This window comes from Perissodus microlepis, chromosome 4 (genome assembly GCF_051167445.1).
Source record: "Perissodus microlepis isolate ML-2025 ecotype Zambia chromosome 4, ASM5116744v1, whole genome shotgun sequence".
NCBI classification, from domain to species: domain Eukaryota; kingdom Metazoa; phylum Chordata; class Actinopteri; order Cichliformes; family Cichlidae; genus Perissodus; species Perissodus microlepis.
This window is the reverse complement of record NC_140464.1, coordinates 4601098-4622767: the sequence shown is the minus strand read 5'-3', so window position 1 is coordinate 4622767 and position 21670 is coordinate 4601098. Positions and strand designations below refer to the sequence as shown.

General features: G+C 41.2%; 1 protein-coding gene across 2 annotated transcripts; it reads left to right on the top strand.

Moving 5' to 3' along the window:
- Positions 1–463: 463 nt before the first annotated feature.
- Positions 464–16344, top strand: LOC146388069 (amine sulfotransferase-like). 2 transcript variants are annotated; one of them, XM_084925161.1, is made up of 6 exons: positions 464–666; positions 749–948; positions 4982–5108; positions 14821–14915; positions 15019–15190; positions 15272–16344. In XM_084925161.1, exons 1-6 carry the CDS (start codon positions 525–527, stop codon positions 15379–15381), a joined length of 846 nt encoding a protein of 281 aa, XP_084781287.1. In that variant the 5' UTR covers positions 464–524; the 3' UTR covers positions 15382–16344. The 2 variants fall into 2 exon arrangements, with proteins under 2 accessions (XP_084781287.1, XP_084781286.1); XM_084925160.1 differs by lacking the exons at positions 464–666; positions 4982–5108; positions 14821–14915; positions 15019–15190; positions 15272–16344 and adding an exon at positions 1957–4585 and having other exon boundaries at positions 832–948.
- Positions 16345–21670: the final 5326 nt, after the last annotated feature.

The window sequence follows — 21670 nt, the reverse complement described above, 5'->3', positions numbered from 1 at the left end:
TTTCAGTTCTATGATTTCCTCCTCATAGTACTTTTTGCTGACTTAATCTTATGAGTTTTGTCTGTGCCATAGCTAAATATTCTATTTCAAGTAGAGTTGGTTTCATTGGTGACATGAAGTCCTTCATGAGATGTGTGAGAGAGAAATTCTATTTCTCCAAACTATTCCCATATTGAACAACTGTAAAACCATCCAAATACCATTTTCAGTGTCCGTCATTCACAATAATACATTTGTTGATTGGATCAACTTTTTCTTCTGTGCTGCTTGTGTTGAGTGTAACACATTTTACTGCATTTCTTCATTTCAGATTCACATTCAAACAGGTTTTTGAATTGCTCTTTGTCTGGGCTTGCACCCAGCATCAATTTGCCATGCAAGACCCTACCAGGGGGCAAAACGCCCCCCAACAATATAGGCCCTGGGATCCCTGGGACACATAAACCTCTCCACCATGATAAGGTAGCAATTCACAGATTTTACATCCCTATTTCTTTTTTATATCTGTCTTATTTAGAACTAGTATGGAGCAGATCAGTGACCGTCTGTTCAGGCATAAGAACTTCAACTTTGTGGCCAGTCTTACAACTCCAGAGTACATAGACTCCCTTGACAGCTTTGAAATAAAAGACAGCGATGTCTTCCTTGTGACTTATCCAAAGTCAGGTTGGTGAAAAATTTCACACATTGTTGTTATTTGCTGTTTTGTGCTGGCCAGACTGATCTCTAATGTCTTTCCCCACATCAGGTACTGTATGGGCTCAGCAGATCATGATTTCCATCCACGAATTGCATAGCTATCAGACTAAATATTCAATCAACATTGAGAGGATGCCGTGGCTGGAGTACAAGACAGCTGAATACACTCTTCTTCCCTCTCCACGGCTCTTCGCCTCGCATCTCCCTGTACACATCATGCCTCCAGGAGTGAAGGAGAAGAAGGCAAAAGTCAGTACTTTATAGAAGTTGAAATCTTATTGAAGAAAGAGGCAGTCTTGAAGTTTGAGAAAGTTAAAAGCATTTGATTACTTATTGTTGCAAAAATAAAGCAAATTAAATTTGTACTTGCGAAGATTAATTTAATTTTTTGTGATGTTACCTATTGGTCACTGAAGTTCAGTTTTTGAGGCTTGCACTTTGACTACTGGTAGCTTTTAGAAACCAGGAAATCCTAGCAAATGAAAATAGAGTGGTTGATCTTCAAAACAAATGTTGTTTTATGTTCGGTAAGAATTAAAACAATGATCCTCTGGGGTCATAAATCAAGGAATCTGAGGGTCATTTTTATCATAGACTTCTACACAAACACATGGTCCCAGGTCCAAAAAGCTAGCACTAGCATTTGTTTTATTTTTAGTGATTCTGTTTGATTTCAGATAGATAGAGGAGATAGATAGAGAAAGAGAATCTAGCTGTCATGGTCCTGGGTCGGTGACCCAGCGCTTTGAGTTTATTATTATTATTTTCTAGTTTATTCTGATTTTGTATTAGTTCTTTAGGTTTGCTTGTCATGTTTATTATCCCTACCTGTGTCTCCCTCTGTGCTCTGCTTGGGTCCCCGAGTTTTGTGTTGTAAAACAGTCTGTGTGTTTCCTGTTTTACTTTGTACGTCTGTGTCTCGTTATGCCCATTAGTTCCAGCTGTGTCCCCTCCTGTGTGCCATTTCCTGATTACCTGGTGTGTGTATTTATAGTATGTGTCTGCCTGTGCTCCTCGTCGCGTTGTCTGTGTTTCTCTGTGAAGCTTCTGCGTTACTCTGCATTATTTTGGTGTTTTTTCCGTGTCTCTCTTCCCCTTGCCTCATGTCCTCCCTTTGTGTTAGTTTTCCCAGTTTAGGTTTATGTTCTGTTCTGCCCTCACCTTGGTTTTCTCTCTGTAAATAAATCTCCACTTGCATCTCCACTGCCATCTGCATCTTGGGTCCTCATTCATTCCACCACACGACTGCTGCCCCAGCCGTGACAGTACGACGCGACCAGGAATGGATCCAGCGGATTGGCCTGGGGAGAGCAATCTGACACGCGTTCGTCACCTGGTGAAATGGGTGACTCACACCTCCAACGCAAGGGCGAGGGTTGTCGGGATAAATGCAATTGAAGCAATCCTCGACGGAAATCCGCACCACCGCCTGGTCCGGGGATTTGAGGACTTAATTTCAGATTTACATGAAACCCAAGAGGCGGTGCAAGCTCGGGAATTGGCGGAGTCTGCCCAGCAACAGCAGTCTATGGCCGTCCCCGAGCAGCCGCGTCAACTTCGCCCACCAGAGGTTTCGGCCAGCCCGTCGGAGCCGTCAGCGCCATTGAAGCGACGAACCGGCCGCCGGCGCGTCACTCCACAGCCGGATTCCGGGACAGTCAAGCTACCGGCTGTGCCACCGACACTACAGTCAGCCACTCAGGCTTCAACCCCCTCATCCGTCTCCTCCCCTCGAACGCCAGCACCTCAGTCTCACGGAAAATGCTCTAAACGGTACCAAGAGGAGTATTATGAGCCTGCGAGCAGCCAGCTTACGCCTGCCCAGGCGTTCTACAAGATGTTGGGGATTACTATCGTGCCACCCGGCTCAACTAGTGTTTCCACGCCGCAGCCGGAGTTTGGGACTTCAACGCGCCCGGCTGTGGTGAGTGTACAGGACACTGATCGGGTTGTTTCTGGCTTTGGAACTTTGTACTCAGGGGCTGAGTGTTTTGTGATAGGGGACAGTACTACCAGTGATTTCCTTACTTCACCTGCTCCACTTCGGTCAGTGCAACCTGTTCAGCCATCAATTCAGTTAGCTTCTCGGCAGCCATTAGCTCAGTCTACACCTCCACCACAATCCGCTCCGCTGCCTGTAGCTCAGTCAGTAGTTCAGTTCACTGCTCAGTCACAGTCTGCACTTGCCTCTCTTCAGGAGGCTGTGCCTACGCTGCCCGTTTTGGACTGTTTTTCTAGCACTCCCTCAGATCAGAGAGACAAACCTGTTAACAATGGAAAGGTTCCTCTGAAGCTGGCTGTGATGCACTCCAGGGCCTCCCCAGAGGCTGAGTTTCAACCCTCAGCCCACTCTGGACCCCTGGAGGCTAAGAACCCAGCTGAGGACTGCACCCGGCTGTCGCTGCCTGAGCAGGGTCGGTGCTCCGCGCAGCTGCAGTCTGCTCTGTGTTTGCTAGAGGCCCGCGTGCCTGCTGGTTCTGTTCTGTCCCTGCCAGAGGCCCGCGTGCCTGCTGGTTCTGTTCTGTCCCTGCCAGAGGCCCGCGTGCCTGCTGGTCCTGTTCTGTCACTGCCAGAGGCCCACGTGCCTGCTGGTTCAGCCCTGCATGTGCCAGGGGCCCTGGTGCCCGCTGGTTTTGGGACTGTTTTCGCTGGGGGGCCCGAGGAGCCCGTCCAGCAACCTGCCTCGTCAGCTGGAGGGCCCGAGGAGCCCATCCAGCAACCTTCCTCGTCAGCTGGGGCGCCCGAGGAGCCCGTCCAGCCACCAGCTGCTCCACCACCAGCTTCATCCACACCGCCTGCAGCAGCAGCAGCTTCATCCGCTTCGCCATCGCCTGGTCCAGCTTCATCCTCTTCTGCCTCGCCTGGTCCAGCGCCAGCCTCTTCAGCTTCGCCTGGGCGAGCCTCTGCCTCAGCTTCATCAGCTTCGCCTGGTCCAGCCTCTGCCTCAGCTTCATCAGCTTCGTCTGGTCCAGCCTCTGCATCAGCTTCGCCTGGTCCAGCTTTGCCGTCGCCTGGTCCAGCCCATGCATCAGCTTCAGCGTCGCCTGGTCCAGCCCATGCATCAGCTTCATCAGCTTCATCTGGTCCAGCCTCTGCATCAGCTTCGCCTGGTCCAGCTTCGCCTTCGCCTGGTCCAGCCTCCGCTTCAGCTTCAGCGTCGCCTGGTCCAGCCCATGCATCAGCTTCAGCGCCACCTGGTCCAGCCACCGCATCAGCTTCAGCGCCGCCTGGTCCAGCCTCCTCATCCGCTTCAGCGTCGCCTGCAGCAGCCTCATCCGCTTCAGCTTCGTCTGCATCGGCTTCGGCTTTAGCTTCGTCTGGTCCAGCCTCTGCCTCGTCTGGTCCAGCCTCTGCCTCGGCCTCGTCTGGTCCAGCCTCTGCCTCTGCCTCGTCTGGTCCAGCCTCTGCCTCGGCCTCGTCTGGTGCTGCAGGGATCACGCCACCTTCAGTTCCCAACTGCCGCCTCAACATCATCGGTCATTTGTCAGGCCGCTTGTTGGGCATCATCACCACCGTGGCCGGCCTCCGGACTTCTGTTGCCGCCACCGCCTCCCGCATGGCCGCCCTCCGGACTTCTGTTGCCGCCTCCCGCGTGGCCGGCCTCCGGACTTCTGTTGCCGCCACTGCCTTCCTCATGGCCGGCCCCCTGAACTGTCTTACCCTGGCCTTCTGTGCTATCGGCCCCCAGGCAGGCCACTTGAACTATGTGTCGGACTCTGCTCCTCTGTGTGCGTTTTGGACATTTGGTTTGCATTCCTGGGGGGCTCTCGTTTTGCTCTGTTCCTCATGTCCTCCCTTTGTGTTAGTTTTCCCAGTTTAGGTTCATGTTCTGTTCTGCCCTCACCTTGGTTTTCTCTCTGTAAATAAATTTCCACTTGCATCTCCACTGCCATCTGCATCTTGGGTCCTCATTCATTCCACCACACGACTGCTGCCCCAGCCGTGACACTAGCATCCCAAGTGCCAACTTGCTTGAGCAACGTAGCGGACCGTATGTCGGGTGGCAAGAAAACTGCTAGAAGGTTGTCAGAATTCGGCTTCTCGGAAGCTCAAAAACAAACAGACTTTAAAATATATTTTTAAAAATATTATCTGAAATCAAATTGTAACACTAAATTTTAAATTGCTTTTCTTTTAAACTAATGACATTAAATAGTGAATTATTACATTTAAAAAAAAATGTTTATTAAGATTTAAGATTTCAATTTAGGTTTTTTTTGTAAATTATTACATTTAAGTGACAGACTTTTAATATTCAGATATTTTTTAAAATATATTTCAGATCGTGTATTTGATGAGGAATCCAAAGGACAACATGGTGTCTTTTTATCACTTCAGCAATGGTCTAGCAGACCTGGAGACTCCCGAGAGCTTTGACCAGTTTTTTGAGTGGTACATAACAGGAAACGGTAAGTTTCCTCACCTTTAATCCCCATAATGATATATCAATTACTGATTACTATAAAGTAATATTTTAATTTATATATATATATATATATTAGGGGTGCAACGATACACAAAATTCACGGTTCGGTTCGATACTTTGGTGTCACGGTTCGATATTTTTTCGATACAAAAAAAAATGTTCATGCCTTTTTAATTTGTCATTTATTAAAATTATAAATATATATTTTAACTCAAAAGTACAGTTTTTAAATTTAATGTTGCTGAAACAAAAAAGTAATAAAAAAAATAAATATATCTCAGGGCTCGCAAAATTTCAAAATCCCTGGTAGCCCTTCGGGCAGCCCAAAATAAATTTAAGTAGCCCGAATAAAAAAGAGAGCAATTTTTTGATTGATGTTTTGTTTCCTGTTTTGTTTCCGTTACAATATTATACATTAAAGTATAATATTGTAAAGGAAACAAAACATTAATCAAAAAATTGTTGAAAAACAAATTACAACATTGTATAAAAATTACAATCATCAACTCAAATACTTGGTTCTTATTGAACAGAAATTGCTATGAACTTGTAAGAACTGTGTAGAACATGAATCAGTCTGTGTCAGATCATGAATTTGAAATTTCCACTGAAGTCACGGGTAAGAGGCAAGTGGAACCAAGATCTAGGCCATTTGCTTTTTGAAGTTTGCAAAGACTGCTAAATTTTGCCAGTGGTAGTTCACTCTTTGCAACATAGTACGCTGTTTTAAACTGATTTTCAGGTTTATTTTTAGTATGTTATTTGCAATTGGTGTTTGTTCTGGGAAAGATATTGCAGACTGAGCAATAATGCATTTCTTGCATTTCTCATGGGTTCTAATGGGGGCCTTTCTTAAAATGACTGGTCCCAGTAACAAAGGCGCTTGTCGACTCAGAAACCAAGGGAATTATTTACACGGGTGCACAAAAGTGGTCCGCATGTGCGCATTCGCTGTCAAAATAAAAGACGCGCACCAGATAAGAAGTTGCAACGCGTGTTTGTGTCCATATAAAAGGCACTGTTTTTGTCCGCTAGAGTGGGATTTTCACGGCACATTCCGCACCACATCTCTGTGCGTTCATCATTTGTTTGAAGCCAGCTCACCTCCTGCAACCACTTTTCCGAGAATACGCGCTTCTTTTGTGGTTCGGACTCCTTCTGACATTTCTTTGGAGGTGGAGGAAAACCAAAGTAATTGCTTAAAGGAGCTTCTTCGACATCTTTAAGAGTTCTAAACAAATGTCTGTCCTCCTCCAGAAAATCTTATGTACGCAAACACGCGTTGCAACTTCTTATCTTGTGCGCGTTTTTTATTTTGACAGCGAATGCGCACCTGCGGACCACTTATGTGCACCCCTGGTTGTATATCTCGTCATATTGCAGCCACAGAAATGATTTTGTCCATGAAACCATAAAGCTGCACTTTCTTTTTGCCTTATAGTCTGATTTGCCATAACTTTTCCGTTTTGTGGTAAGCTTTTCTTTGGCTGTCACTTCTTCACCCTGACCTGTTTTATTTGGCTCAGCAGAACTAAAATATATATCCTGCTGCTTTTACACATGCACTCACATAACGCTCAGCGATTCTCTGCGCGATCAACCTCTCACATGTTTAAGCTTGCTGCGGGAGATTTCACTTGTCATGTTTGCATAGTAAGCTAACGATTGATAAGACGATGTCAGAGGAATTGGTGCGCAAATTATCGTCACTCACCAATCAGTACTGTCGCTCTCTATACACAGTTCGCACGATTGCAAAGTGAAAGCAAAAAACAAGCGCAATTTCAAACGCGATTTCAATATGTCACATATTGACAGTGGCTCACCGATGCCAATGACATAATTACCCAGCTACATTTCCGAAAGAATGCAAAAGCATTGACATATATTTTTCCTTCCTACGATAGCCCGATGGGCAGGGCAGAGATAGATTTTGGTAGCCCGACTGGAAAAATCGCTAGCCCCGGGACGTTGGGCTAGCAATTTTGCGAGCCCTGTATCTGATTGAAGAATCACTCATCTTTGGAAAAGAGAGTTTATTACAGAGAAATGGCTCTTTCCAAAATAAAAGCTATACTATACGCTTCTTCTGGGCTATATTCTCATCAGCATATTAAACATATCAGGTCCCCATAACAAGAATCATGTGCTAACGGCTGTCTAAATGACTCAGGTAAAGTTTGTAGCATGCGTGCTTGTTGTTTTTGTCTGCTTCCACTTGTCTTTGCACTAGGATGCTGTCGGAGTAAATGTGCAGTCATATTCGTTGTGTTCCCACTAGTGCTGTCAGCGTTAATCTCGTTGAAATGACGTTAACGCCACAACACGGCAAATCTCCGTTAACGAGCTACTGCGGATCGCCCCGTGCGTGGGGCTGGACGGCCAACACGTTAACGAGCTAACTGCGCTAATGCACTAGTTCCCACCAATGTAATTGAGTATTGCGTGGCACATCCGACATACTGTTTTACTTTTGTCCATGATGCGCTTACCTTCAGGGTCATACGTCACATGAAAACCAAAATAGTTCCAAACGCCAGATCTGAATGAGGGTGGGGGAGGTTCAATTTGCCATGTTGCAAGGAGAGCTTAACTTCTGTCTCGCTAGCTTGCCCTGTGCTCAGTGAATCTGCGTTCGACTACTCCGCCTAGGCTGCACTGTCGAGCGCAGATCCACTGAGCGCTCAACACAGACAGCATCGTCAGAAGGAAAGTTGATAAAATAAATTAAAAATTTTGTATTGTTCGATACATATGCGTACCGAACCGAAAGCACTGTATCGAACGGTTCAATATCGATACGAGTATCGGTGCATCCCTAATATATATATATATATATTAGGGATGCACCGATACTGGTATCGGGTATCGGGGCCGATACTGTAAAATATGTGTGTACTCATACTCATAAAAGTTAACCGATACCATGAACCGATACCAACTTATTTCATTAATCAGAGGGTGGCTTGTCATTTCTGTTGTAGTTTTTTAGATTGGCCACTAGGGGGACATCCCGCGCTAAACAGGCACAGGGTTAGGCGAGTGAGACTGGCGGCTCCAGATAAAAAAGAGAAACTGGAGGCTTCTGTAGCTAGGCTAAACAAAATGTCAGCAGTGTGGACCGGAACAGCCAACTTTAACTCAGGTTTTGGAAAAGCGATGAAAAATGTCAAGAGAAAATCCACAGGCAGTTAAAATAACAGAGGCTCTGACTCATTTTATCGCTCTGGATGACCAGCCAATGCCGGTCGTGGAAAACATAGGATTGCATCGTCTTCTCAGCATACTCGAGCTGCGATATGAAATTCCCATACATCAGAGAGATAATAGTGCCAAAACTTTCTGAAGAGGTAAAGACAAGCAGTGTGTGCGCGATGTCAGTCCTACGGTTTAACGGCACAGTGGACTGATGATCCACGGGCAGATGAGGAGTTTATTCGTCAATGCCAAATACTTTTGTTATTTTGTTTGTTTGTGTACAATATGGACACTCTGCAATAATTTAAAAGTTTATTTTACTCTCAAACCTAATTTGTATTTATTTTATTCCAAACAGAAGTGTTTATTTATTATTCTGAAACCTCGAGGCAATAGTCCAGTGATATTTTGGTAAATTACAATGTGGAGACTGCAATAATTTAACAGAAGTGCTCATTTTTCACTTGAAATTTTTTTGTGGTCATTTTTATTAAGACTTAATTTTTTATCGGCAGAGAATAAAATAAAACCTGTCTTCCAATTCATTGCATTTGTGTGTGTGTGTGTGTGTGTGTGTGTGTGTGTGTGGTAGAAGTATCGGTTTTTGTACTCTGTATCGGCAAGTACTCAGATCCAAGTATCGGTATCGTATCGGTTTGAAAAAATTGGTATCGTTGGATCCCTAATATATATATATATATATATATATATATTTATACATATACATATAAATATATATACATATATATAAATATATATATATATACACGTATATATATATATGTATATATATGTTTATATATATATGTGTATATATATATATGTGTGTATATATATGTATATATATATATATATGTATATATATGTATATGTATATATATATATATGTGTGTACACACGTGTGTATATATGTGTGTATATATATATATACATATATACATGTATATGTATGTATAAAAATATATGAAGTAACATGTTGACATATATTAATAAATTGAATGTAATATAAATGTACTGTTTCTTCATTAGTTACTTTTAGTAACAGATTTTGCGTTAAAAATTCTAATTATTTGGCTTGTTTGGCTTAACTGCAGATTTCAGTTGTTTGTAGACACATTTGATCTCTAAGGTTATTTTTCATTCAAATGGCAATACCTTTTGCCTTTAGGTGACTATACAAATAGAACTGAATTGATTCTCTAATCCTGTCATACCTTTATTCACATAAATATTTGAGAATCGTCGAGGAAGAATTATTGATAGATTATCATGACCATGGGCCATGCACCATAGACAGCAGACAGAAACAAATAAAACTGTTTATTATCATCATCATCATCATCATCATCATCGTTTATTTGTATAACACTTTAAGAACACACCAGGCAGACCAAAGTGCTGAACAACACAGCTCAAAACAACTACCAAATTAAAAATACCATAAAATCATTACATACAATAAAATAAATAAGAAGGTGTCAGTTTCCTACAGATTTAAAAGCCAGGGAATAAAAATAGGTTTTCAATCTGGACTTAAAGACCTGCACTGATGACGCTTGTCTAATTTGGAGGGGAAGGTTATTCCAGAGCATCGGAGCCGCAATTGAAAATGCTCGGTCTCCTCTGCATTTCAGCCGCGACTTAGGGACCACAGCAACAGCTGCTCAGCTGAACGGAGCGAGCAAGGAGGAACATGTGGCTTCAGCAAGTCAGATAAGTAGACAGGAGCCAGACCATTTAAAGATTTAAAAACCAATAAAAGGACTTTAAAATGGACCCTAAATTCAATGGGAAGCCAATGCAAGGAAGCGAGAACCGGAGTGATGTGATCGAATTTCCTACTACCAGTTAAAAATCGTGCTGCCGCATTTTGCACTAACTGCAGGCGTGACAAGGTGCCCGACCCGACCCCTATTAAAAGGGAATTACAATAGTCCAGACGTGAGGTGATAAAAGCATGAATAAGAGTTTCCAAATTGGGTTTGGAAAGGAAAGGCTTAACCTTCGACAGGCGTCTGAAGTGATAAAAAGCTGATTTTACCACCCCATTTACATGACCTTCAAAAGTAAGCGCAGAATCAAGTTTAACACCAAGATTAGTGATTGAACTTTTCAGATGAGAGGTCAAATCACCAAAATCAACATCTGGAGAATCAGTAGAGCGATGTGGGCCATATAAAATTGCTTCCGTTTTGCGACCATTAAAATTCAAAAAATTATTTGCCATCCATAATTTTATATCGCTGAGACAGTCAAGCAGTGATTGACATGGGGAGATATCCAAATGACTAAAAGGTAAATAAAGCTGACAGTCATCGGCATACAAATGAAATGACACTCCGTGTTTACGAAAAATCGCACCAAGGGGGAGTAAATACAGCGAGAAAAATAATGGCCCAAGGATAGATCCCTGGGGCACAGAGGGGCCACAGAGGAAGCGGCCAGCCCCAGCTTGACACAAAAACTCCTTTCGGAAAGATATGATTTTATCCATGATAATGCCAAATCAGAAATTCCCACACAGTGGTGTAAGCGGGAGATCAGCAGGTCGTGGTCCACTGTGTCAAATGCAGCTGTCATGTCCAATAACACAAGCACAGCATATTTACCACGATCAGTAGCAACAAGAATGTCATTCATAACTTTAACAAGAGCTGTCTCCGTACTGTGAAAGGGCTTAAAACCAGATTGGAAGACAGTTGCGAGTCATTCAAATAATCCAACAGCAGGGTATGTACAATCCTCTCTGCTTAAAAAGGGAAGCTTGGAGATAGGTCTAAAATTTGACATAATAGAACTATCAAGGCCAGGTTTCTTAAGTAAGGGGTGTATGACTGCATGTTTAAACCCACTAGGAACTTGACCGGTTAACAGACTAGTATTGATAATTTTCAGGATATAAGGTCCAATGATGGGAAATACTTTTTGGAGAAAACGGAGAGTAACAACATCGTTCGGGGAGCCACAGGGCTTAGCATGTAGCACCAACTCCTCTAAATCACGCAGAGTAATCGGTGCAAAAGCAGAGGCTTGAGCAAGGAGCATGCATGGCCAGATCAACAATAGGTGGGATCAGCGGCCTCAGGCTAGCAATCTTGTCCACAAAACAGGTAATAAACTTATTGCACATAGCCTCAGAGGACGGCAACAGGTCATAACTCTCCAAGTTAAGTACAGAATTTATAGTATTGTATAAAACACGAGGGTTATGAGAGTTGGCCGAAATAAGTTGAGAAAAGTAGGAGTGTTTATCGGCCTTAACTGCACTCTGATAAGTTTTCCAACTAATCTTTAGGGCTTCCAGGGAGACATGCAATCTATCTTTTTTCCACTGTCTTTCACATTTCCTACATTGTCTTCTAATAACTCGGGTACGATCTGTTAACCATGGACTAATCTTAGATTTACATTTTCTTAGTCTCAAAGGGGCAACAAGAGGGCTTTTATTTATGCTGCCCCTTTCACATGGAACATGATGCAAAAAGACTGGAAGATAGCAGATCTTATTTCATTAAATGCTTTTAAGTCCAGATTGAGAGAGCCAGAGAAAAATGTTTTTAAAATGTAATTGTTACTTATAATATGTATGTAACTTTGTAATTTCAACATGTTGTCGCCTCTTGGCCAGGACTCCCTTGAAAAAGAGGTTTTTAATCTCAATGGGACTTTTCCTGGTTAAATAAAGGTTAAAATAAAAAAAAACAACATCAAGCACAGATTAACAAGCAAAGTCAAAATACAAAAGTAGGTCATCTGCAGTGGACAAGTCAGGGGCATAAGACATTAATTTTTCAAACAGTATAGAAAACCGTTCAGCAGAATCAGAGCCAAAGGCACGATAACATCGAACAGCATCTTCAACACGTACATTGCAAACAGATAAACCATGAGATAAAACTAAGTCCAGTGTGTGACCACCAGAGATGGGCAGTAACGCGTTACTGTAATCTGATTACTTTTTTCAAGTAACGAGTAAAGTAAGGGATTACTATTGCAAAAACGGTAATTAGATTACCGTTACTTTCCCGTAAGAACGCTGCGTTACTAAAACCGTGATTTTTTTGCGAGAATGTCTCATTACAATGACGCAAGCGAGTGCGACGTTCGTGACAACAGCTGTGTGCAGATCAACAATGGATCATATATCGAGTGCAGGAGAGAGTATGAGCGTGCAGCGTTTAAAGCGTGGAAGTACTGACTACTTACTTTGAGTTTGATTCCATAAAAAGTGACAAAAACATTAGCGTCCGTTGTGCGTGGGAAGAAAACTTCTTTTTACAGCGAAAAAAAACCCTAAACAAGCACCGAGTGCGCAACGACGTAATGGGAAATTCACATAGAAACTCACGGATTCTTCCACTGACTGCTGCGGCACACCTGCACCAGGGCAAACCTCCGCCTACGCCACTCCTGCTTTACAGGTGAAAATAGAGCAACAGGACCGCTAGTCTTTGATTTTATTTATTTTCTGCTGTGTTTTACTTGTATCTATTTGAAAGATTGAGTGTAAACACAGAAAATAGGTTTAAATGTTAAACTAATTTCTTCAAGTCAGAGAATGTTGCATATAATTTAATTTTTGCTTGATGCATAAAGTTAAAAGATTAAAACTGTTAAAACAAGTTTTAAAAAAGGAGACTTTTCCCTTGATTACATTTGGTATGATGGATTATGCAGAAAAAGTAGAATTGGGCTGAAAGATCTATCGCTTTTTCACCTATTCAGGTTGTAAATCGTGTTTTTAAAAAGTAACTAAGTAACTAAGTAATTAATTACTTTTGAAAATAAGTAATCAGTAAAGTAACGGGATTACTTTTTGGGGAAGTAATCAGTAATTAGTTACTGATTACTATTTTCAAGTAACTTGACCAACACTGGTGACCACGTTCTTGAGTTGCACCACTAACAGATTGGACAAAATTAAAAGAGTTCACTAAGGCAAGGAAGTCCTTGGCCAGGGGCTTCCCCGGACAGCAAACGTGTATGTTAAAATCAAAAGCAGGAGGATCTGGTCATACCGTGATGCACAGTCAGCAAGAAACTCTGAGAACTCGGATAAGAACACCTTGTTATATTTCGGGGGGCGATAAACAATCGCACATAACAACGAAGGCGAGTGGCCCAGTTTACATAAACAGAGTTCAAAACTGGTGTAGCGAGACGAAGGGAAAAGCTGCTTCAAGTCCAAGTGAGCCTTAAAAACAGCAGCAAGCCCTCTTCCGTGACCAGAAGCTCTCGGAACATTAAAAAAGGTACAGTCACCAGGTACTAGTTCAATGAAAGCGCTCAACTCACCGGGAGAAATCCAGGTTTCAGTCAGGAAGAGCAAATCCAGAAAACGAGAAAGAAAAAAATCCTTCAATATGAAGGTCTTATTTGCCACCGACCTGGTATTTATTAGACCCAGCCTGAGAGGAACTGGGTCCAAAACTTCCAAGGCATTAGCAAGCAGATCCACCGGTCGAAGGTTTTTCTTGTAATCAACCAGGAATCCACCGGGTCCAAGGCACGCAATGGCACCAAGAGTTGCGGACAAAAACGGCGGATGTAGCGGAGCTCATGGGGAAAATGAGAAATCCAGGATTTCAGCTTCACAAGACGACCTCCACGGTTACCCCATCTCCTGTGTCGCTTCCGCAGATCTGGTGACGGTGGTAGGGAACGCCAGTACGGTGGTATTGGTTCCAGATAGGAAGGAAAAAAGCCTTGGTTGTCATATTCAGGCCGGTCAGACATCCGGATGGATAAACCTATCTCCAATAGTGTCTGGCGATCATAGGAAAAAGTACAACAGACATGTAACGCAAAGTTAATTAAAAACAATAAAAAAATCAAATAAAGGAGAGTGATAGACGGCGTGCCGAACACACAGGTGCCATTTTGTTCTTTCTTGTTATTAGACTATGCAAGGCTCAGAGTATTTGATAAGCTAGAGTGGAAAAAAATTGCTGCCACTCCTCCCGCTCCTGTGCTTTGAAAAATGTAATGTAAATGTAAAGTGTTACCTTTGTTCCATAATTTTTTGGAGGAAATTTACTGATTCATTACAGTTTAAATTCCAAATCCCGGACAACTCAGGTTCAGTGGACTGTGAGGCAAGGTTTTTATTCTGAGTTAATATTTACTGACTTAACTTGACAAATGTGTCAAAACACCTGCTTTTCTTGGGATGCACCAGCTTGAAGGTCATGTGCACTCTATGCCCATGCAGTCCACCATGTTTCAATGTTTAAAGAAATCTATGTTGCTAAATGTTTTGTCTTTTCTGTCATGTGATTCATCTCACAGCTCTACATACTTGAAAGACTTGACCTGAAGGTTTCAGTGTGAGACAACAGTGGTACCACTTTAGTGACTTTGTGGTGCTGTGCTAGTATGTTAGCACAGGCACCATTTTGTGTGTGTGTGTGTGTGTGTGTGTGTGTGTGTGTGTGTGTGTGTGTAAACTCAATTAAATGAGAATGCCAAATAACTGGATGCATTATGCCAATATACAGTTTTTGGGTCATCCTGGTTTGACCACGTCAGGGAGTGGTATTTAATCAGGGACCAGTACAACATCCTCTTCCTGACCTACGAGGAAATGATTTTGGTAAGATGTTTCTTCACACTTTTGTTGTTCCTAAGGAAACTCAAATAAAATATCTGGCAGAGTTTAAGGTTCTTTTTCTGTTGCGTTCCTGCTTTTCTTTCAGGACCTGAAAGGATCAGTGAAGAAGATCTGCAACTTCTTAGGGATAAACCTGACTGAAGCCGCCATCAGTCAAGTTGTGGAAAAAGCTAAGTTTGAGAACATGAAGAAGGACTCGAAAGCAAACTATGAGCACATTCCACCAGAGCAGTTCAGTGGAAAATTCTTGCGCAAAGGTAACATAACAGACCTGCAGCCGTTGTGCAGAAAAATTTGATATCAGGGTTTCAGGTGTTGTGTTTTTGTCTTCATTACAGGTCAGATTGGAGACTGGAAGAACACACTGACTGTTGCACAGAGTGAAAGAGTGGATCAAGTCCTTCAGGAGAAACTTGGTGATTTGCCTTTGAGGTTCATCTGGGAATAAGCAGAGCAGCTCTTCAGGGTCTCCCAGGAGTTTTAAAAGCATTGATTTCATTCATTGGAAAGCCTTAAAATGTGTTTTTCTGCTATATAAATTTTCAAAAAAACAACAAATGATAAATGTTTGTTTACCCAAGATTGATTCATGTTACGTAGATCATGATTCCAGGAATCAACAGTAAAATGTAAATCAGTCAACATGTCTGAAACCAGTACATGGCACTTTGGATTCTCATAATTTCTGAATAGTCATTAACTATTGATTTTTTTTAATCACATCACTTTTGACAGTATGTCCTGACCTTCAAATATAAGAAATTTCTTGAAATAAATGTACTTTTGCCATGAAGACAGACTGACCTTTGATTAACCTACAAGTGATTTCTCCTCCCATGAGTCAGCAGCCAAGACAGAAGTATCTTATTCATTTGTGTAGAAGAATTAAAAGGAAAGGATCCTACTTTGGTAACAAACAAAACATTACAAAAAGAAATGGTGCAATTGCAGTGTTATTTTGGTTAAAGTGTGGTTCAGCATGACATTCTTCCTTTATTTAATCCTATACAGAATCAAACCTCAGACCTGTAAATGGCATCCACTGAATATCATTTAATTAATATGTGAAATACAGCTTGTTAACACATGTTAGTGTAAGATAATAGTCTATTAAAAATAACAATCTTATTTCTTTAATGGGACTTCTTTTTCTGAACATTACTGAAGATTTTCACACAACAACGCTCTGATCCGTGATCCAAGAGTAACATTTGGATTTATCTGTGAGAAACTCTTCTTACACAAGTAAACTGATCCAAAGATGGACTAAACTCCACATTATTCATCTTTATATAGCTGTCTGGAATAAAATTTCATGTTTCAAACACAGGTATGTCACGTTTTGAGAGTCTTTTAATGTCACTCCATTTGTGGTTTTAAATGAGAACAGCCTTCTATCGTCAAGCCAATCTTCCAGCAGCAGCATTATAATGCAGTAGTCGGGGCACAGCATAGGTCAAACGAACACATTTTCTAGTAAAAGTAAAACATAAATGCTTAACACTTTAGTTTAACATTAACTATAGTACCTCTAAAAGAATGTACATTCACATTCATTCATTCACATGGGGTGAAGAACAACACAAATGGTGTCTCTTCCCCTTATCCGTTTGTGTGATTCACAACTAAGATCGAGTTGATCAGTGATCGTCTGTGCAGGTATAATAACTTCAACTTCCTGGCCAGTCACACAACTCCCGAGCACATAGACTCTCTTCAGAGTTTTGAAATAAAAGATGTGTTCCTTGTGTCTTATCCAAAGTCAGGTCAGTGAGAAATCTCTGTAGCATCCCATTATTTTGCAGTTTTATTCTGTCCAGACTGATCTGCTGGTTACATATAATATCCCATAAATCTTCCCTCAAAAGGCACCATATGAGCTCAGCAGATCATCACTTCTATCTATGAGTTGGACGGGCATCTGAATCAATATTCTATAAACTCGCATGAAGATGCCATGGCTGGAGTTCACAGGGGTGCATACACTCATCCACAGCTCTTCAGATCACATCTGTCTCAGGCTCTAATGCTTCCAGGACTGATGGACAAGAAGGGAAAGGTCAGAGCTGTATAGATGCTCAAGCCAGCCTGAAGAAAGAGCAGGTTTTGAGATATAGTATGACAAAGTTCTTTAAGTGGTTAAAAAATAATTTGCTCATAATTTTTGTGTTTAATTGTATGAAATAAAAGATAACTTTGTTGCCGAAAAGCAGAGTTCTATTGAAGTTTTATTGTTAAGGAAAGGCATTCAAGGATTAGAGGCTTTGTATTTGTAACAAGTTCATATGAAAATTCAGATTTTCTTCTTAGTCAGTTACATAGCACTATCATCATATATCAATCAAATTGCTGATAACTTAGCACACAGCTTTTTGAAACATAAACACTCCTGAATGGAAACAATAAACATAGTGGCAGCTTAAAACTTCAAATGGGTCACTTTATGGTGACAACATCTAGCTTTTATATACAGCCAATGAAAACAAATTGTTTATACATTTATATAAAACAATTCTCAAAACTATCACTTCAGCAAAACACTGCAGACCTTGAGACTCCTCAGAGCTTCGATCAGTTTTTTGAGTGGTACCTGACGGGAAACAGTACGTGTCCTCATCTCCACTATCTGCCTAATGATGATGACGAAGAAGAGTCCAGGTCTGATAAATGATAACAGATATCAATGTGATCAGTAAGAACTGAAATTGATTATTTCAAACTGAACTGTGTTTGACATACTTACCCAGTTATTATCCAGTGGATAATAACACATCCATATAAAAGAATTGGGTTGAAGAGATAGTAATCATTGACAGGTTATTAGGTTGTAGTGCTTTATTGATAGAAAGTGTGCTTTATTGATAGAAAGTGTGGTTGGTTGGTTTGTTTGATCTGTTGTACCAAGCGTGAAATAAATAAATAAATGAAATGAAAATGAAATGAAATGAAATGAAAATGTCATAATAACCTGTCATAAAAATGTCAAAGGATGTTCTACCCACTTACGCAGTGTACCTGCACCGTTCCAAAGCAAACAAAGATTGGTTACACAATAAACAAAGCCAACGCTCAAAAACAGCTTGTAATCTTTTGAAATCATTCTCCTTTTCAACCTTTAAATCAGTGCTATTCTTGTACCATCTCAGGTTTAAATACATCTTAATTTTAAAAACTCAAACACAATTTAATCCAAAGAAAATTAAAGTGAAAGATTTCCTGAAGAACTGACTTTGTTCTGTTTTTCCCCTTTTTTTTCTTTCTTTACTTTTGATAAGATTTAACTGACTTGCTTCAAATTAGCTTCTAACATGCTAAGTGGACCACTTGCGAAGAGGACAGTGTAGTTCCACATCTATTGCTATAATAAAAACTGCAAAAAGTTATTTGTTTGTCTAGCATAAACTTTTTTCTTCCTCCACCTGTTATCGTGCTGTTTGTACTTGAGTGATAGTGGGGTAAATATAATCAACAGACACTTGATTTTAATTGAAAATGCCAAATGAGATTTTAGCTCATGGAGGAACTATAAGATCGATGGCTCAGTGAAAAAGAATCACAACTCGCCATAATTTCTGTTGTGAGCTCTGGTAGATTTTCTTTGTGTACAGGCTGTGATCAGCTGACCCGTGCTGCTGCTGCTTTGATGTTTGCTGCTTTTTGTGGATTTGCACAAGTTTATTGGTTGAGAACCCGATGTTCCCACCTCTGTAAAGGATGGGATTTTTATGTAAATGTCAATTTGACAAGCTGAACGCATTCTGTACTGTACAGGAGACACGGCACGAGATTGATTGACAATGCGCTGTAAAAATGCGCTGTAAAAATGTGCTGTAAAAAAAAAAAAGCATGCAAAATTGCACACAAAAAAAATCTGCGAAACAGCGAGGCCACGAAAGGCGAACCACATTATAGCGAGGGACCACTGTACTTCATAATTACCATCACACATTTGTTTTATCCTTTACTGCACATCGTTCATACAGGACTGACCGGAGGGCAAGAGATGGTTGCCATGGTAATGGGAGTGTGTTAAGAAATAGAGAGATATTTTTTAATGCGTATCTGCTCGTTTGATTGTTTTATGAGAGGCCCAGACTTGACTAGGTCACAGGCCGACCAGAAACTGCATGTTTTTGCAGAATATGGAGAACAGACAGAGTGAGACTAAGTTTAGACAGGTTGCCCTGGCAACAGACCTCAGAAAGGGGAAGTTATTGCAAGCTGCACAGGACGTTTTAGTGCACAGGCATATTAATAAATCAGACAGAAAAGAGGAACTTGTACCATATAAGGAATGTTTGTATTGAAACTGTAACGTGTAAAGTACCGAAATAACACCATATAAGACACATGTTGAGCTTCAAATGTTAGAGATCCTGCAACTGGCGTTTTGGGCTGTGCAGGGGTCTCTCTCTTCCGGAAGATGATTGAATAAAAAGAAATATAAATGTTTTAACACACTATGAGTCTGTTTTCTCTGTTCTATCACGGGGACAAAAGAATCGGGGTTAATATTTGGTGTTTCCGCCCGGTTCTCCAGAGAGAACAAATGTGGCCGAAAGTTGGATCTGATATGAGGCGAACAGAAGACCGGTCTAAAAAGGTAGGCACAAACCTGTTCAGAGAAAAAGCAAATCTGTGCATATTGGATGAATTCTAAATTATCTGTTCGCTGAGTTGACGATCTTAACTATTAAATTGACTCAGTAGTGGTAAAACTAAAGTCTTGAGAATAAAGTAAAACTTTGAAGTAATGATAATGAAACTTGGAGAATGACAGTACTGAGTTAAAAGGGATATGATATTTCATGGTAAATGAGAAAAAGAAGTTATGTGTGTTTAGGATATTAGGTAATTGGTCATTTTTATGGGTTTGAGTCCCTATTGATCATAAGGTTGGACCTGCATCGGTCAAATAGTTCTGGTGGACTTTTGGTTGTTGTTTCAAATTATTATAAAGTATCCTAGGACGGAAGTTTGACTTCTAAGAAGTGCATAAGCTTCGAGGTGGAGACCTCCCGCTTTTTACAGACGTGTAAAAAGACCCTCCGGTGTGGGGAATTACTCCAGGTGGCACCTGCCAAGATTTGGGGCCTTGGGCTAAAATAGCCAGTGATTGGATCACTTTGCCGTTTGGAACGGTATCTGCACTTTTTTGGGCAGCAAAGGTTGGATCTTGGGCGTTGGACGCTTTTAAAATTAAAATAGGGTGTTTAGAAATTGGGCCAGGCACAGTTTGGAACTGATACTGGTTAATTGATCACAAAAAGGTTGGACCTTAGCATTGGACACTTGTTAAATTTGTCAAAATTGTGTAGGATTTTGTGTTGAGTATGTCAAGGATCCCTGTGTTTGTTGTAATGACTATAAGACGTCTTTGTAATATAAAATAAGTATTTTTGGCATTTAAAAGAACTTTGCAATTTAACAGTGATTTAAAGGCTGAAAGGATGTTGAGTGTGTGTGGCTGTGTGTGTGTTTCAGCAAGGAAGAAGCAGGAAACTGTGAGCTTGTGACGTTGCAACATGAAAACAGAGAAATTAGAGACTGAATGTCTTAAAAAAGTAATAAAATGATATTAATTACATGTTTTAGTGTGTCAATACAGGTGGACTCTTTTCAACCTAAAAACATGAGTACAGCGGCAAAAGGATAGATTAACAGAATTGGGACGCGGAACCTCTCATTCTGTCCCCATCCTAAGAAGAAGCTTGAAGGACAGTCAATCTCCTGATGAAGACAGAAGACAGACAGAACACCGTGGACTTGAAGAGTTAACAGCAGGCAAAAGACAGTGCAACTGACCTATAACACTGAAGGGTCAAGCAGCAGCATGTATGAATACCACTGATGGAACATGAGCTTTGAATCACAAGCTGGAAACTTGACAAGTGACACGACTGTTTGAAGGCACCGGACGTGATATTTGCCATGCTGGGAGTTAACCTACAAGAAAAGACTGAAAGATCAACAGAGAAGAAACAGAGAAGAAGAAACAGCTGAGTTGGGCCTGTGTTTGCTGGAGATTTGAAGGCCACACAGGACACTGTGAGAAGAGGGACAGGGACCAGTGAAAGGTCAAGCCCGAACGAGTTCGAGTGAGAGAGTACAGGATATAATTGGATTGAAAATGGAGGCTGAAATCATGAAGGTTTAGGATTGTCCACCACATCACAAAAAAGAAAAAAGAAAAGAAAAAGACCGAGAAAAATAAATACATGAACTAACAATTACGTGAATGAATAGAAAACACACATATACAAATTGTTACATGTGAAATTATTTTTGGAAAGAATCAGAAGTGAGACAGTTTGAATCCACAGCTCAGTGCAAAGAGGCATGAATTACACTTGATTATAAAACACACATGCAATGAAGAATCAGCTTACACTCAATTAATATGACCACATAACATAAATGCAATGAACACGCTTACACTTAGGAATGAGAATACTTTTAGGTGCAAAGCAGACCTGGATCAATTTTTTACATGCAGCAGTCGGAAGAAAGTTATAGGTTAACATCACTGGAAACGTTCAGGCCAAGTTTCTGGTTGAATTGTTCACAGCGCCACGTGTTACTAAACCTCACCAGCGAGCTCTCACTTCTGGCTGAACACAAGGAATGCAGTTCCAAAGAGCAATAACATGGATGAGAAAAAGAAATCTAAGCTCAAAAGCTCTTTGCCCGAAAATCAAACTTGCAGCGTAACATCTCACAGTCCATGTCCACACTGG

What these genes read in the sequence shown, in the direction of transcription:
- LOC146388069 (XM_084925160.1), top strand. Translation starts at nt 1,982, where the DNA reads ATGGATCCAGCGGATTGGCCTGGGGAGAGCAATCTGACACGCGTTCGT.